The sequence below is a fragment of the Peromyscus maniculatus genome, chromosome 8 (genome assembly GCF_049852395.1).
Source record: "Peromyscus maniculatus bairdii isolate BWxNUB_F1_BW_parent chromosome 8, HU_Pman_BW_mat_3.1, whole genome shotgun sequence".
Taxonomy (NCBI): domain Eukaryota; kingdom Metazoa; phylum Chordata; class Mammalia; order Rodentia; family Cricetidae; genus Peromyscus; species Peromyscus maniculatus.
The window spans coordinates 92968320-92987261 of NC_134859.1; the positions used below are offsets into that span (position 1 = coordinate 92968320).

Genomic DNA, 18942 nt, shown 5'->3' on the forward strand with positions numbered 1-18942 from the left:
TACCCTCTAGAAACATACAATATGGTGCAGAAAGTAAGGCATTATCAACAAAAGAATTGCTACAATATTAGTAAGTGGTTAAGACCCCCAATAGTTACTTAAAAGGCACTTGCTTTCTAGTAACAGTAGGCAAGATGCCTAATTTTAGCAAGCATCATTTCTTCATGTGTACAATGAGAATAGAAACACCAGTCCTGCTTAGAGTGTTGTATTGATGACCAAATGGAATGTATATTTACACAATTTAAAAGTTATAAGTAGAGCTGGTTTGTAATTCAGTGTTAGAACATATGCTTAGGTATTACCACACCCAAAAATACAAGTTACAAAATATTAAATATGAATTTATTGTTATTACTATTATTAAAGCTTATCTAGTAAGAAATAACTATTACTTAATTCATATCTGAGCTCTTCTGGGTGTTATTTCCTTACTTCTTAGGTCCCTGAGTCATTTTCAGTCGCTAATTTGTTCTCCATGCTCTCCTATTAAAACAGTTTCCAGGTTCCACAGCTGCTTTCTTTTTTAAAGTTACCACCACCTACTTCATCCTTGGTTTCCACTTACCTTGATTTATCCTTGTTTACAAAGACTGGCCAAGATACAGGAACACAATTTTCCTTGCTTCATTTTGTTAGCTGCCTACCGTTGATCATAAGTTATTCATTTCTTATGGCTTTTACAACTAATTACTATGCACTAAATATGAGGATTTGACTTCCAACATTCACAAGTTCCTAAAAGTTTTCAGTGATGGTTATAATTTCATTTCTTCTGAGGGGCTGTTGAATGTGTACCTCTTCTCTGGTTTCAGTTTAGTTTTGAGACAGGGTCTCATTCTTATGGACCAGGCTGGCCTACTGTGTAGCCCAGCTGGCCGTGCAATTGTAATCATCCCCCTTGTGTTCCAAGTGTTACAGACCCGAGCCACCACTCTTTTCCCTCAGTTCTCAGAGTTGAATCTTTTCTTTTGTCGCCTTTTCTAGATAAGTTCCTTTTTCCAGATCTTTTTCCTTTGTGTGGTGAAAAAAAAAATCTTGGCTTTTTTTTTTTTCTTAAAGAAAAGTTTAGATTTTATTTTTTAATTCACCTTCTGTTGTACTACAGAAATCTAAAACTCCACTTAAATTTACAGAAAGAATACTTCACTAAATAGGATTATGGAAATTACCTCCTCAATTTCTTTCTTTGCTTTGGCAATAGAAACCTTCAAATTATGGGAAGAGAACATGGACTAAGTATAAAACTCTCCTGGGATGATATCCATCATTCTTTTGTAGTTATTACTAAAAATTCAATAATTTAGACTTTACTGTTTTTCATCTTTTCATTTCTGGGGTTATGAAATGTTCCTACTCATGTATAATTATTAGTAAGACTAGATATAATTCCAGAAGACCTTTCAGGTTTTGATTTAATTAAAATCATTATTCTTTAGCAAGCCACTTACAAGTGATATGAAAGGATTAGAACTGAGAAGAGTTGGATAAGGAAGGCCTGTGTCGCTTCCTTATTTGATCAGGTTCTTTCTACTGTATTAATTTCTACTTACTCACTGTTATTTTAGTCATATGTTTTGGTGTGTGTGTGTGTGTGTGAATGTAAACATGAGCCAGGAAATAAGTTAAGTGGGGAAAAGAAAATGAGAGGGATAGTGAGTTTGGAGGGATTGTTGGTGCCCTATGGCAGTCCATGAAAATATGCAAGTACATTTTTGGTAATTCTAAAATTTTAGCATTGATGGGCCTTGTTCTCGGTTCCCTTGGCACTGGTATATGAATTTGCTTGTTTTATTTAAATAAAGTGTTAAAAAATATATATGTAAGATACGATTGTATAATGGTTTCAGTTATTTAAACTTCTAGGGGCAAATGGACATAGTAACTTTGAAAGATAATGTTAGTAATATTCTTATCTACTAATGATTTTTTTATCATAAACTGATTAATTTCTTCTTTTGATTTTTTTTTAAACACATTTGTTTTATACTTTCTTTTTCAGCTACATTGACAAATTATTCGGAAAACATGGAGCGTACAAAATATGTTGGGGAAAGCAGTAAAGAATTAGGATCTGGAGGAAACCTAAAACCATGGCAATCTCAGAAATCCAGCATGGACTCCTGTCTGTATCGAGTAGATGAAAACATGACTGCCTCCACATACAGTCTCAATAAGATCCAAGAGAGGAATTTGGAAACGGTTTTATCCCAATCAGTACAGTCTATTCCTTTGTATCTCATGCCTCGGCCAAATTCAGTAGCAGGTAAGTTGTTTTTTGGACTATTTTGCTGAATATGTAATGAATTAAAATAAGACAAGTCATCCATTTGAGTTTCAGTAACATATATGTCTTTGAAACTAAGAGAAAGTTCATCTTCATCAAGTGGTTTCCTAGTTTTTCTCCTGTGATTTGCAGAAATGTATAACAAAATGAAAAAGAGGGCCAACAAAGTATATAAATGTAGAATGAAGTGTTAACACAGTCTTATTAATTAAAAAAAAAAAACTCAGAGCCAGATATCGGGGTTAAACCTGAGAGATCAGAAGAATAGGAAAAGCTGCAGCTAACCTCACCTCACCAACTCTGCAACTTCCAGAGAGACCTACTTCCTGTATACTCATGCCTATATGCCTTTCTGTTCTGCCAACTCATTTCTTCTCTCTACCAGCTATATCACTTCCTCTTTCTGCCCAGCTCTGTCACTTCCTGTCTGTCTGTACAGACCTCCAGACCTTTATGGTTAGTGCTGGGATTAAAGGTATGTACCACCACACCTGGCTCTGTTCCCAGTGTGGCCTTGAACTCACAGAGATCCAGACTGATCTCGGCCTTCTGAGTGAGAATTAAAGGCATGTGCTACCACTGCTTGACCTCTGTGTTTACTATAGTGACTGGCTTTTGCCTCTGATCCTCAGATAAACTTTATTGGGGGACACAGATAAAATATTACCACATATAAACTAGTTAGTCTTACTGTTTATAAAAATTTTAAGGGCTAGGGATGTAGCTCAGTGGTGTAGCATTGCATGTATAAGGTCTTGGGTTCAATTCCCAGTATTGCAACAAAAAAGAATTTCAGTTTGAGGTTTTAGCTTTTAAAGCTTGAATTTTAATAACCATTATTTAATCAAAGAATATTTTGGTACAGTTTGAATATCAGAAATCATCATCCATTGTTTGAAGGGATAACAAATGAGCCAACAAGAAACACAACTTCTTCTTTCTCTCCATTCATATTTTCACAAAACTCTTCTTCTCTTAGTATAGAAGACCAGGTACTTTCATTTCCCAATTCAAATGCTACCAGCAGGCTCAGTCATAAAAGGATGATATAGGAAGATAAGTAACTGAAATACTAAGTCATTTTTTTCCTCAGTAACTACACGTGAGTGATGTCAGGGATATTTTTAATACAGCTATGTTGCTATTTAATAAATCAAACCAGGAGTTTTACAGAAATAGACATTGTGACATTTTCAAAATGTGTCATCATCTGCACTTTGTCCAGACTATAAAATAAAAATTACATTTGTCTTTCCCTCTCTACAAATTAATTCCTGGACACAAATATTTCATGATAAGGAATAATAAAACATTTATTGTCATTAGACTTACTTTCCAGGGGTATTATTACTTCTGCAGCCAGTTGTGGTGGTACCCACCTATAGTTGCAGCATTCTGAAGATACAGACAAAAGAGTCAGTAATTGAAGGCCAGTCTCAGCTACATAGTAAGTTCCAGACCAGCATGAGGTACAAACACAAGACTATTGCAAAACAAACAATGAAATGGTTCATTATGTTGGTGCTGGCTTCTTGCCACTCATTTCCCTTCCTACCTGTTCTTTTGGTTCTGACCTCTGGGAAATAAATGATCATCATCTGTTATCAGGTATAATGATGAAGGAATGGCTCATCTAGAAGATTTTTCACCTTTATATAGTGACAGCAATTTTTCTCTCTTAGGTCCCTCTAAATAAAGCATATTGATTCTCATTTAGTTACAGTGCCTCTCATATTGCAGCCAGTTACGTATATCACCTACCCCCCTTCATGTTGGCCTGTGGAAGTTGGTATTAGGGAACTGAAACATGTTTGTTTTCTGCTACTGCTTTTTTCCTGAGTGATAAACTTGCAATTCTGACCTTGAAGTTTTTTGTCTTCTTCCATCATCCAGATTCACTAAGTAAAGTATGAGATCCTTCACAGTCTATGATTATGAAATACCACATACAATCATAGCTACAAAATTAGAAGGAATGGCATTGCCAAGCATTGATGGGGATGTTATACAACTAAAATCACTGTACATTAATGATGAGAGTATGTCATACATTGGTATTATTAAAGCTAAATATATATTACCTAAAACCTAGTGATTATACTCAGAATGTCTGTGAAAAATAAGTGTTCACAAACAATATTGCTTACTGGTTGAAGGACAGTCAGTTTATTTCTGTTAATAGTGCTGCTTTGACCATGTATGTGAGTCTGTAGACATTCATGTTTTCATTTCTCTTAGATAGATACTTAGGAGTGTACTTGTCATTCATATGTTAGATTTTGTATTTAACTTTTTAAGAACCTGACATACTATTTTACAAAGTATACAAAATGGCTGTGCCATTTTACATTCCTAACTAGCAATGTACTAGGGTTCCTGTTTCTCTACATCCTTTCCACAATTGGCATTTGTTTTACCTTTATTATTGTAATTAATGAATGTAAGGTGATAATTTGATTATGGATTTAATTTGCATTATGCAAATGATTAATAATACTGAGCTTATTTTATGTACTTACTAGTACTTAATCATTTTCCTTAGTGAAATCTCTACTCAGAACTTTGGTACAGCTTTTGATTGAATTGTCTGCCCTCTTACCGAATTTTAAATATATATATATATATTTTTTTTTTTCCTGACTATAGACCTGTGTTTGCAAATATTTTCCCACTTGGTTGATCATCTTTTAATTTTGTATTGATATATTGTAAAGCACCAAAGTTTGAATTTTGTTTAAGACTATCAAAATTATTGGTGGACATTGATCTTAGTCATATCTTTTTATCATTTTAATTGCATGTGCATTGTTTATATTATACATTATAATACTAGTTTCTCTGTGTCATTTGAGTTTGTTTTAATTCAAGTTTGGAGAATATTTCCTTCCTCTACATACTTTGTGTCTCCCTTTCCCTTTCCTTCTCCCCAATCTTAAAACAAAATTATATTATCCTTAATCATTATGCCAGGAGATCACAGAAGTGTCATTTTTAAGTCTTTCTAGCTAGCAGAACACCTATCCGATCAGACATCTTTAAAGGAAAATGAAGGTCTAATGAGATGTCTCAGCTAGGATAAGCATTACTCTTGCCTAGTTAGATCCACAGAACCCACTTGGTAAAGGGAGAAAACCAACTGTCAAAAGGTGGCACACATAATAAACCACTCAATAAGCAAGTGGGTAAAATTAGAGTAAAAAAAAATGAATGTACCATTAGAGGCCAGATAGGATGACCCTGAAGAATTAGGATCTTACACTCTTGGAATAGTATATATGGCAGTGCTGAACAAAATACTTTTTCAGGTAATTTTTACAGTCAGTGTTGGTTGTATTACAAACAGGTTTACTGTTACATAGAGGGCAAATCAGCGGTCAGACAATGGTTTGTTTTAGATGTTTTCTGTCTCTGGAAACCATGGTTTTAGTCTGCTCCCACAGAGACAGGAAAGTGAGCTGTGAACCAAATGAGTCATTTTCAAACATTCAGTGGACTGTAAATTTAAAATGTTTCCAGAATGTAAGGAAATAGTTACTTTCATAGGGAATTACCCTGCTAAGTATATAATGTATAAGAATCTGATTAGCTTAAATAATATATCAAAATCAATTTTAGGTTAATTTCCTTAACTCAGGAGAGTCCCATCTTTACATTTTACCTCTGTCTATATACATACATATTTTCATACTCTTTTTAATATGTACATAGAAATGGTCCCGCAAACTGAGGAAGGTACACCTCCTTGATAATCAAGAATCATTGAGAAGCTGGGTGTAGTAGCACATACCTTTAATTCCAGCACTCAGAAAGCAGAGGCAGGTGGCTCTCTGAATTAGACACTAACCAGGCCTACAGAGACAGTTCGAGGACAACCAGGGCTACACAGAGAAACCTTGTCTCATAAAATAAAAAAAAGTAGAGGGCCTAGAGAGATGGCTCAGAGATGAAGAGCGCTAACTGCTCTTCCGGAGGTCCTGAGTTCAATTCCCAGCAACCACATGGTGGCTCATAACCATCTATAAGGAGATGTGGCGCCCTCTTCTGCTGGGCAGAACATTGTATACATAATACATAAATAAATCTTAAAAAAAAAAAAAGTAAAAAAGTAACTGAGGTTTTCAAATAGGAAATAGGAAAAAAATCAAGTATATTTATTCTTCTTTCTTTTATAAAATCAAGTATATTTATTCTTTGTTTTATCAAAATTTTCAGTTTGCATACAAAAAGTAGGCTTCATTTTATTTTCATATATCATTGTACTTTGCCCGTACTCATTCCTTATGAGCCTCCCTCGTCCCTACTTAGCAATGGTGTCATGTGATCCCCAGAAATGGTCTCCTTCCTACTTTCATAGAAAATATTTTTAATCAAGATTCTACATACAGGAGAAAGTGTGCAGCATTTGTCCCTCCCTCTTTTCTTCTCGTTGCCCATGTGCTTGTTCAGTTTTCTTAAACGTAGCCCAGGCATCATGTAAAGGGATATGGATGTTAGAAATAAAGGACTGGTCAAATACAACCTTTAAACGTCCCTTCTTTCTTAAACTTAATATGAGTAATACAGAGAGCTCAAATAATGTTGAATAACAGTGTGAACAGCTACATTGACTGCTGGGTGTGCTGACTCACCTATAAAACTAGCAGTTGGGAGGCTAATGCAGCTTAATGGTTAGTTTGCAACCAGACTGGGAGACACACTTAGCAAAGCACTATCTTTACAAAAAAAAAAAAAGTTAAAATACCATTTGTGTCACTTTTAAAATTTGGAGAAATAATTTCTTAAGTGAGTCTTGCTATGTTAGGTATTTCTGCCTACTTAGGGAAGAAAATCACCCTCTTTTGCCTGAGTCCCATGATGGTACACACCTGTAGTCCCAGAACTTGGAAGTGGGAAAGTGGGGAGTAGAAGCAAGAAACAAGACCATGTCCTCAGTTACCTAGTGAGTTTGATGCTGACCTTGTCTCAAAAAAGAAAGAAAATCCTAAGTGAAAGAAAAACAAAATTATTCTGTGAGACAGAGACCCTGTTTGGAGTTTTAGAACACTTTTACTTGCAGGGACAGTAGTCAGCACATATGCAAATGTTTAAAGTTCCTAAAAGAATCATCTGTATTTAATCAACTGCATTATAAATATAAATATATTGGTCAAGCAGATTTAGCTGTATAGTTTTAGAAACATGACAAACATAAATTAAGAGGATAAATGTGCTGATTACAAGCTCCAGGTTCTACATCAAGGATAGTACTGTTTGCTAAAGGCATAAAAACTTTCACCTTGATGAACTAGGGATTATAGCTAGAGGGAGAGCACTTGCCTCGTGAGTGGTGAAATGACTGAGGCTGACTTATGACAGCCAGCAGCTTGGGTTTTTCCTGAAGTTTCTCAGTTTTCTAAATACAAATTTAGATTTCATATACCTTTAAATTAAAATTCTAAACAATGAAATTTTTAAACTCTGAGTTCTGTGGCATGCATAATTTGAATTGCTATTGTATATTTGTTTTTAAGCTTTGTGTTGGAAGGAAGTGACTATTGTAGATTTGTGGTTGCATGGCTGGAATTATCAGCTGGCTGTCTGTGGTCATCTTTGCTGTCTTAAAATGAGATTGGCAGTGAACTGGAGGTATGTGGGAAGCAGGAAGTGTTTGCAGCAGCTGTCGTCTGTGCTTTGTGTGGGAAAGAGGGTTCTGTTGGAAAAACACAAACTCCATTAAAAATATAATCTCTTTCCATCCACTTGCTAGTTCTTGGAGCAGCACAGTTTTCTAAGAAAAGATCTTAAGCAGGTAAATGCAGATTGGGAATCTACGGGAATGTAAATGAATCTAATTAGAAACTATAATGAAGATCTTATAGAAAATCAAAGGGGTTTTTCAGCAGTCAAAATAATGACTTTATTAGTATAAATATAGGAAAGTGGCTTCTGCCCAAGAGTAGGAAACAGAAGTGTCCTTCCAACCTCCCTGTTCTAGCTCAGCAAGAGTGATGGCTGTATTCCTATGGTTTGTTTGCATTAGTGGCAGCTGACATAAGAAGAAAACTAAATGGGCTTCTACAATCAGTATGGAGTTGGTTCTGAAATGCTCTCTACCAAATGTTGTCTTCTGGGTTGTTTTTTTGTTTTCTGCCCAGAATGTATTTAAACTATATTCACTTTTTTAAAAATGCTTTTATTTGTTAAATGGTTTACGAGTATATGGTCTTCAGCTATTTCAATCTAATAAAAATCTAATTTAAAATAAGTTTTCTCTCTTTTTCCTATTCCCTCTTCCTCTACTAAAAACAAAATTTTAAAATGACAGGATTTATTGACTTCTTTTTAGATTTTTTCCTTTTACTTAAAATATTTTATTGCATATTTGTTTTTCTATTCCCTCATTTCACTTGAATTTATATAATTATCTTATATATTTGCCAAATGTTCACTAAACATTATGATACTAATTTAACCTGCCATAATTATCTCAAAAATATTTGCCTGTACAGTTTCAAAGTAAGAGTGGCGTTATGACATGGGAATATATTGGTCCCTGCCAAGCTCTCAAGAGTCTTTGTCGAGGATGATGGTATTATTGTTATAGTTATCTTCAAAATTGCCCCATAAGAACAATGTTAATTTGCTTGTTGATTTTTTTAAGCATACCTGAAACTCAAGATGAAGATATAGATACAAAGATGAAGGTACAGATATAAATGTATAATATTCAATCATTGCACAGGTGTTTATTGATCATGAACAGGCACTGTTCAAAGCACTTAACTATAATCCATTAGGAAACAAAAGATTCTATCATCATGAAGCTTACTTTCTAGTTGGAAAAAATAAACATAATAAGTTATTTACATAATATGATAGATGATATTCTGTCAAAAAAAGTAAAAGCAGCATCAGCATTGTCTGAAGAAAGATCTGTACATCACCAGGCCAAGCATATTTTTAGTAGTGTCAAGTAGTAAAGCAAAGGTGATGGGATTGAGGAGATAGTCAACAGATCACTAAATGTAAGTAGGCCTGCACTGAGCATTCTGTTCAGGACATTAATGTCATTGTCTGAAGAGATAGGATGATCAAAAATAAATCAGATCTTACCACTTGCTCTAAACAACCTAGTAAATAAGTAGTATAGAGACACATGCCTATAAATACAAGCAGTTAAGAGTGAAGGCAAAAAGATCAGGAGTTCAAAGCCACCCTCAGCTTAGTAAATTGAGGCCAACTTGGGCTCATGATTTGACTGGGAGATCACTCAGTGAAGCAGAAAAAGTATAACCAGAGCATGTTTTGACAAAAGGAGAGGTTTGACACAATATAACAAACAATTTTCTCAGAAAATTACTTGGGAATGGAGAAGCTTCAAGTGGCAGGGAGGAAGAGTTTGATGTAATCCTATTTGGCTCCTTGTACTTCTGTTTTGAGTTTTCTCCAAAATCCCTTTTCCATTTAGGGTTGCTCCATTTTGTTTTTGATTGATTTCATAGTTTGGGAACCTTGACATGTTTTCTCTCATATGGTGAGTAATGAGTGTTTTTACTGCTTATGCACATCCAGCCACCCAGCACCATTTACTGAAGAAGCTTCCTTTCCCTGGTGTATATTCTTAGCACCTTTGCTAAAAATGAGTTGCTTGTATAGCTTTTTTTCAATCTTTATTCTGTTCCTTCAACCTAAGTATCTATTTTTATGCCCAAACATATAGTGTTGATTACTACAGCTTTATAGGGTATTTTGAAGTCGGGTAATATAATATCTTCTGTAAAGAATTTTGATAGGGATTCAGTGAGTCTATAGATCACTTTTAATAGTATGGATGTTTGTTTTTTCTCTAGTGAAGTATTTTATTAATTTGTATGATTTGATGGTTTTAAGCACAACTACATTTAACACATTTAAATTTTAGCAAGATGAACATATCTGACTTCTAGCACGTAATGCATGCTACATCCCTTTCACAGGGTCTTCAGATAATCAAATGAAAAAGATTCCTTAGTTTTGTAAGCAGTGTGATTAAAGCAGGCACTAATCATGTATACAAGGCTTTTGTGATAAAATTATTTAGGATGCAAGAGACTGTTACCTCCTATCCCATCATGAAAGCCCACTGGCACAAGGCCTAGAATTTCTAAAAAGCTGGATGGGAAAACTCACTATCCTGAAATCCCTGAAAGAAAGAGTCAGGCAAGTGACATATTCAATACCTCCATAGCTCTTAGAAAAATAAGCACTTCTCCCTAACATGCAATACTGCAGATTCAAGTTAAACTTATCTGTTAACAGCAGTCTGCTGTTTCCTGCTCCAAGATGAAATGAAGCAACTCTTCTGATTATGAAGAGAAGCCTGTATGAGGCAAAAGAAAGATTGGCACACTGCACAGCCGCCTCTCAATCCACTTGATCCCACTTGTATCAATAATTTCAGCTTCTTTTTACTCCAGGATTACTGTATCATTTTCATTCATTTTTTTTCATTCTGCTTTTGTAAAAGCAGTGTTTTGAGATGGACATTTGATCTTCATTGTTTTTTGTCAATTCTTTACTTTTGTGGAAAAAGCTTGATAAGTTGATAACTTTTAAACATAGTAGATTCCATAACTTTATATTGGTTGCTTTCATTTGCTTAATTTTTTGCATATAAAGACATTGTTTTCATCAGTAGTAAGAATCTCGAGCTCATGTTCATTCCCCAATGGAGATAATGACATTTTCTTTTCTGCCTTTACTTATCATTCACCAAGGAGCTGTTCTCTCTGCATCTAGGTCATCATACTGCCAGGCTGGTTATGACTCAGATGATGTTATCTGAAAAAAGTCTCCAGAAAAAAAAAAAAAAAGACTTCCCTCCCTCATCAACAGAAGCCCGCCCTATAAGACATTCAGGCTGAACTATCACATTCTTAAAATATAAATTATAAATATAAATATAAATACAAAGTATACAATGCATACATACAAAAAAGGCATACCTTCACATCTTGTCACAAAGGAAAAGCATTTCCCCTACTCTAGGAGAAAGACTTGCTTATACACACTGAGATGGAATCTCTTACTTGATAATATAAAAAGCTATCACCAGGAGAATTCCTTGCAGGGCCATTAAGCCACTTCCTTTGCTCTGAAGCTCCTATAGTAGTTATTAAGATACTTAAGTCACCTATAAAAAAATTTCAAGAGAACCACACATTACAATCTTTTTTCTTTTAAAGTTACTGGATATAGAAAGTACGGACATTTTTAACTATCAATTCTTCTAATGTATGAGCACAGAATGTCCTTCCAATTTTGGGGTCCTTTTTCATTTTTTTTCTTAATTTTGTTTTTCAAGACAGGGTTTCTATGTGTAGCTTTGGTGCTTTTCCTGGAACTCGCTCTGTAGCCCAGGCTGGCCTCGAACTCACAGACATCCACCTGCCTCTGCCTCCCGAGTACTGGGATTAAAGACGTGGGCCAACACTGCCTAGCCCTTTTTTGTTTCTTTTATTGTTAATTTCTCATTTTAGAGCTCTTTTACCTCTTTGGTTATTAAATTTATTACTCGATTGTAGCTAGAGTTTTCTGCCTTGCCCACAGTCAGGACAAATCTTTGTCACCCGCCAGTCCCACAGCCGCTCAGACCCAACCAAGTAAACACAGAGACTTATATTGCTTACAAACTGTATGGCCGTGGCAGGCTTCTTGCTAACTGTGCTTATAGCTTAAATTAATCCATTTCCATAAATCTATACCTTGCCACGTGGCTGGTGGCTTACCGGCATCTTCACATGCCGCTGGTCATGGCGGCGGCTGCAGTGTCTCTCCGCCTCAGCCTTCCGCTTCCCAGAATTCTCCTCTCTCCTTGTCCCACCTACTTCCTGCCTGGCCACTGGCCAACCAGTGTTTTATTTATTGACCAATCAGAGCAATTTGACATACAGACCGTCCCACAGCACTCGATATTTCACTTATTGTTTTTGAGCCTATTATAAATTAGACTTTTTTTATTCTTTTTTTTTTTTTTTAGAATATTTGCTATCAGTGCATAAAAACACTTGAAGTTTTTTATGTATGAGATCGTGTTGTCGACAGCTCCTGGGCCAGCCAAGGATAGTGAGGCCTTATCTTTAAAAAAAAAAAAAATAAAAGCATGGCAAAAGTATTATTAAGAGACTGTGTTGACATTTTTATTGCCAATTTTGTAGTTTTTACTGAGTGAATAAATTAACGAACAAATTAGTAAGTATTATCCCCCAAGTCCAGTCACCATGAACAACTTGCCTGTGGTCTACTATATTTTCTATCTGTGGGCTTGTTTCCTTAAGATGAGAAAATTCTAGGCTGTTTTCTCTACCCCTTTTGCTTCCTCTTTTGCTCATTTATAATCAGGTATCAGATGAGGTGATATATATTACTGATAGTAAAAGGGCTTGTAAAGCTTTCAAGGCAAACCACCATGTCATCTCTCTTAGTTTGGTTTCCATTGCTGTAATAAAGCACCATGACAAAAAGCAAATTGAGGAGGAAAGAGTTTAATTTATCTTTACAACTCTTAGGTCACACTCCATTACTAAGGGAAGTCAAAGCAGGAATTGAAGGTAGGAACTGAAGCAGAAGCCATGGAGAAATGCACTTACTGGCTTGCTTTTCATAGCATGCTCAGTTTGTTTTCTTATACAGCTCCCCGCTAGAGCCACCTGCCCAGGGATGGTACCATCCACAATGGGCTAGGTTGTCACACATCATTCATTAATCAAGAAAATGCTCTACAGGTTTGCCTATAAGCAATCTCATGAGGGTATTTTCTCAACTGAGGTTCCTCTTCCCAAATAACTGAAGCTTGTGTCAAGCTGACAGAAAACTAACTAGCACACCACCCTCTATAGAGCTCACATGTAATAGTTTCTTACATAGAAAGTACTCTGTAGTAAATTTGTGGCAAAACATTTGAGACCCAGCAGTCATGAAAATATAATCCTCGGGCTTTCTTCCCTTCTGCCATATTCATGCCAATCATCAGTAATAAGTTGGTAACTGTTTTCATGCAATAAGATCAATACTCTGGTATTCCGTCCAAGTTGAAGCATTCATATAAAACAAGGTTTCATTTCCCCGTTACTTTTAGTAGAAATCTGTCTGTTTTTTCAGCAACATCAAGAAATTTCCCTTTTGTTTCTTTTATTGTAATTTTCATGATTCAGACATTTAAAAGTTGCATTTTATATTGGACTAGATACTTATTTTCAAATACTAATTTGTTTGTACTGTTATCTACAACTTAATGAGGTGATAATTTTAGGCGTTTCTAGTTTGTTTCTGTTCTCTATTTGAATAGGAAATATATTTCTCTGTTAATGTCATAGAACCTCTTGGCAAGTGACAGATCATGATGTTCTATCTTAAAGAATCAAGTAGAAGGAAATTTAAGTTTTTCTTTAATTACTTGGTTTTTTAAAGGCATAGAATAAGTGAATTCTATTCTGTTGAAGGGTGTATTTTCTGCTGGTGTAAGCTTTGATTCAAAGATGTGGAAGATAGCAACTAGATTTTTTTTTTAAGTTTTCTAAACTTACGTATGGTAACTATATTTTTTCTGTCTTGTTAGCCACCAGCTCTGCCCACTTGGAGGATCTTGCTTACCTGGATGAGCAGAGACATACTCCTTTAAGAACTTCTCTTCGAATGCCAAGACAGAGTATGGGTGGTGTTCGTACACAGCAGGATCTAAGAGGTCAGAACACAGAGGGCTGGAGGGGTGCCTGAGAACAAATGAAAGTGGACAGTTTTTAAGTCCTTTTTCTCCGATCCCCAAACTTGATCTTCCTTTTAAGAAGTGAGATGATCTACTTAATATGTAACTAGATAGTTCCACAAATAGATTATACTCATAGAAACGTCATTATTGAAAAAACCAGATGGAAAGAGCTGGTAGTGGTGGAGGAAACAACCTTCTTAAGGTCCTGAATTTCAGAGGTAGCTGTTGACCAACTTCAGTCCTAGCTGTATTGCAGGTAAACTGTTTAGTGATCTGTATTTTACTATAGAATTTTTCTCTTTTCTTTTCTAATGACCATTTCTAGTAACATGTAATACATTTATCTTCTTGGTGTTTCAGACAGTGCTGGCAACATCTAACAAGCATCCTTTCACTCACTTCTGCACTCTATTAGTTACTTTTCTCATTTTTACAGCAGAATGCACAGCATCTTAAGAATGGAAGAGCTTATTGTAGCTCACAGTTGGAGGGTATAGTTCATCATAGCAGGAAAGTTGTGTCAGCAGGAACACAGGCAACTGTCACACTGCATCAGGAAGCAGAGAAACATGAATGGCAGTGCCAAAACTCACACTCTTCTTTTCATTCAGTCCAGGCCCCCAAGCCATGGGATGGTCCTGTCCACGTTCAGGGTGGGTCTTCTCTCCTCAGTTAAACCTTTCTGGAAATATCTTCATGGACACTCCTCAAAGGTGTGTTTCTGTGGTGATTCTAAATCCATTCAAGTTGATATCATGAATATTAACTATTAAAGGAACCTATTCCTCTACCTTCTCTGTGGCAATGTACATGCTATAAAAGAAATGCAGTCTTTTCTTTCATTTTATTATGAAAATAATCTCATTGAGAAGACTGTTCTGCTCTCTGTGCCTCTTTGCTCAGAATGAACCCTCTCTGGTAGAATTTGTTTCTTTTGAGACAGGATTTCTGTGTGTATTTTTGTTCCCTGTCCTGGATCTCATTCTGTAGACCACCAAGCTGGCCTTAAACTCACAAAGATCCACCTGGCTCTGCCTCCTGACTGTTGGGATTAAAGGCATGCGCCACCACCGCCTGGCCAGATAGCTTTTAACAAATAGCATGCCTCTGATATCTAGCAATCTATAGCTCAGGCATTTTTTTATTTTATAGCTTATTTTCATATTGCTTTTGCTCTCCTCTTTTGCCCTATGTCCTATCCTAAGCAGCCTTACACATGCATTTCTCATACAGGAAAGAATTTACTCATGCCTACTGCCCATTCTGGGAACCATTTTCTTCATAGCTTTTCAATAATGGCTAAGCAAATGGGAGCATAAAATGATTTTTTGCATTACTATATTGCAATATGTTACAGTAGTCACATTAACAGTAGTTAATAATCTCTTAGTTTGGTTCCTAATCTTTCTCCATAATATTTGTCATTTTTATAGTTTACCATATACTAGTTGCTTAGTATATTCAGTTTTGTATTACCCCTCTAGAAAAAGCAATTATGGACCAGCAAGTCAAAATGGCTCAGCAGATTAAGGGCACTTACCACCAAGCCTGACAACCTGAGATTGATTCCTGAGACCCACATGTTGGAGGAAGAGCTGACTCTCAAAAGTTGTGCTCTGGCCTCTACACATCCATTAACACACTAAATAAATAAATAAGTCTAAAAAACAGTTTTTCAAAAAGAAAATGGAATTATGTCAAGCACTACTTTACGATACCCAAAGCTTGAATAAATTTAATAAGAAGAATAATTTGTTTGTTCCAGGACTACAATGCACAGGAATATTAAATAAAATTAAACACAAGTGCTGATCTGTCTAGACCTTCCAGTTTATTTGCAGATCTTCCACATTGACATCACCTTGTATTCCAATACTGAAAAACATAACAGTGTTTCATTTTCTAATCACAGTTGTATACTACATAGAAAAAGATGACAAATTTCAGCTCTTTTAATTTAGGGTCTTAATATTGAGTCCTACTGTTATTTGATATCACATATATGCCTCTGGTATCTAAAGGCTTAATAAGATTTTGGTGATATAAGGTCATATCAATTCTGATGAAGTTGATATTTGCACACAAATATCAGTTATTTCTTGATTATAACGAAGTTTTTTTTTCATTACATCAAGCTTCAGTCTGATCATTCAAATAATAAAAGTACATCCAAAGATTTTCTCAAAGTATACCTACTTTTTTTTTTTTTTTTTTTCAAGACAGGGTTTCTCTGTATAGCTTTGTGCCTTTCCTGGGACTCACTTGGTAGTCCAGGCTGGCCTCGAACTCAGAGATCCACCTGGCTCTGCCTCCCGAGTGCTGGGATTAAAGGCGTGCGCCACCACTGCCCGGCCAGTATACCTACTTTTTACAAAGCCTGAAAATGTGTTTATAATGATGCTAATTTTATACTCCTTGCAAAAAAAATTACATTAATACTCAAGCTGGATCTTTCCCATTAGTGAAGATGCTATGTTCGTGTTTCAGTCTCCTCTCTCAAGAGGTTTCTACTGGGCAGTCTAAAAGGTTAGAACATGCTTTCTAGATGAGTGTATTGATCCAAAAGAATTAGGGTGTTTATTTAATAGTTTGGCCTTCTAAAATTAGCATACCCTAATTCAGGTAGAGCCTCTGAAGAATAATGAAGTCTCAAAAAGTAACATGTTATCTTGATTACTGTTTACAAAGAAGTTGAATTGCTTATGATATGAAATAAAGAACATTAATGGGAAAAGAAAGCCAACTTGGACAGACTATAGACCTTCTTAGTAAGCCTTTATAATTTACAATTATTATATCTAAAACTTTCCACTTCCTTTTAGGTACATAACCAGATTGTTTTCCTGACATCATTTTCAAAAGCTTATTACATTACGTTTCATAATTTCATTTAAAAACATACAATTACAGTCAGATTTCAATTTGAAATCCACTTTTCCTGATTATAGTTGAATAAAACTGCCTTGTTCCCTAAAAACCAATAAAATGATTGGAAATGATTTTAGTATTATATATTTCTAGAGGCCAGTGAGATGGCACAGCAGGTCAAGGCCCTTACCCTCAGGCCTGATGACCTGAGTTCAGTCCTGGAAACCCACAGATGGAAGGAGAGAACTAACTCCTACAAGCTGTCCTCTGACCTCCACCCCAGTCAGTGTGGCACAAACATACACAAATAACTAAATGTAAAAAAAAAACAAACTGAATATACTTCTAGCTTAGAATACATGTGCATGTGTTTGCATTTTAAAGTATTATCGAGTTTTATGAAATAGCTTTTGGTGTGGTTTGGTTTGGTTTAGCTGTTCTGGAAACTGAACCTAGAGCTTTACACATTGCCATGAGCTTTCTGCCACTGGACTACATTCCCAGTCCTATGAAATAGGGTTTTGTTATGTGTGAGTGTGGGTGTATGTACACATGTATGGCAGGTGCTAACTAAGGCCAGCAAAGGGTTTCAGATCCCCTAGAGCCGAAGTTACTGGAGATTGTGAGCTGCTTACTGTGGGTGCTCAGTACTGAAGTCCAGTCCTCTGTAAGATTAGCAAACAGTATTAACCACTGAGCCATCTCTCCAGCCCTGAAATAGTTTTTTTAGTCACAGTTCTAGTTTTATATGATGCTAAAGTCTTTAAAGTTGTATACTATGCAGCTATAGTGTATCCAGTGGTAATTAATTGTATTGTCTAGCTGATTTCAAGTATAAAGACGGCCTGAAATATGTACACTGAGTATAGTCTGTAGGACTATACTTTTACATTATTGAGGATTCTAAAAAGCTTTTATTTATATGACTTGAGGTAGTATTTACCATATTATAAACTAATATGTCAGATACTATTTTTAGCTATTAAATATAATAGTAGGTTTTTTAAGTAATAGAGATTATTAAAATGTCTATATATCCAGGGCTGGAAAGATGGCTTAGGGGCTAAGAGCACTTTACTGCTCTTACAGAAACACAAGTTTGTTTCCCAGCAGCCACATGATGGCTCACAATCATCCTTAACTCCAGTTCCAGGGAACCCACTACCCTCTTTTGACCACTGCAGGTATCAGGCATACACATGGTGTGCATATATATATATACATGCAGGCAAAAAAAAAAGCCCTCATGCACATGAAATAACATGATTTGTTACATGTTAACATCAAGAAGGTGTAGAATTCCACTGTAAAATTAATTGTGAAAAATTAACTCAGTAAAAGGAAAGTAACATCTTAGTTTCATGAGAACAGCTTCAGTTTTAAGGACACCAAACATATCTTGGAAACCCTCAAAGGTCCTCAGACTCTTTAATAAGCAGTTTAGAGAATATCATTGTAGTTGAAGATGAGTGTTAGGTCTCAAGGATTATATGGTCTGTTTATAGAAATGCAAAAGAGGGAATATTTTGAGAGATTTTAAATGTTAGAAGTTGTTTATGAGCATGGTTTATGAATAGAGTTTATTTTAAAATTACCTTAGCAGTAACTAAATTGTTTAATCATAATAGTAGTTGTGTTTTGACTACTGACGCAAAAGTTATTATGGTAATCCTGAGCTAGAATTTTTGGATCTTCAAGTCACAAATTTTAACATTGGCTTCATTAGTGAAAAGCCCTTTTGTTTTTCAATACAGCTGTTCTGACCAACTGTTCTACCAAAATTGATGTTTCCAGAAACTCAGCCCAACCATAGAGAGAAGTTACACAAGTACACTGTCAAGGGTCCCTTTGCAGCAAGGTGGTAGATCCCTAGCAAGCGCCTATTTAAAAACTTAAACTCTTTAGGTTTTTCGAGACAGGGTTTCTCTGTGTAGCTTTGCGCCTTTCCTGGATCTCACTCTGTAGACCAGGCTGGCCTTGAACTCACAGAGATCCGCCTGCCTCTGCCTCCCGAGTGCTGGGATTAAAGGCGTGCACCACCACCGCCTGGCCCCTAAAAGCT

The 18942-nt window shown here is 35.7% G+C and overlaps 1 protein-coding gene across 24 annotated transcripts in view; it reads left to right on the forward strand.

Annotated features, from left to right (window-relative positions):
* The window catches only part of Tanc2 (tetratricopeptide repeat, ankyrin repeat and coiled-coil containing 2), a 338567-nt gene that overhangs the window by 206280 nt on the left and 113345 nt on the right, over positions 1-18942 (forward strand). For all 24 annotated transcript variants that reach the window (XM_076577705.1, XM_076577713.1, XM_076577710.1 and 21 more), the window contains 2 exons: positions 2003-2266; positions 13863-13988. In XM_076577705.1, the coding sequence (XP_076433820.1) occupies positions 2003-2266; positions 13863-13988 (390 nt within the window). The remainder of the gene's footprint in view (positions 1-2002; positions 2267-13862; positions 13989-18942) is intronic.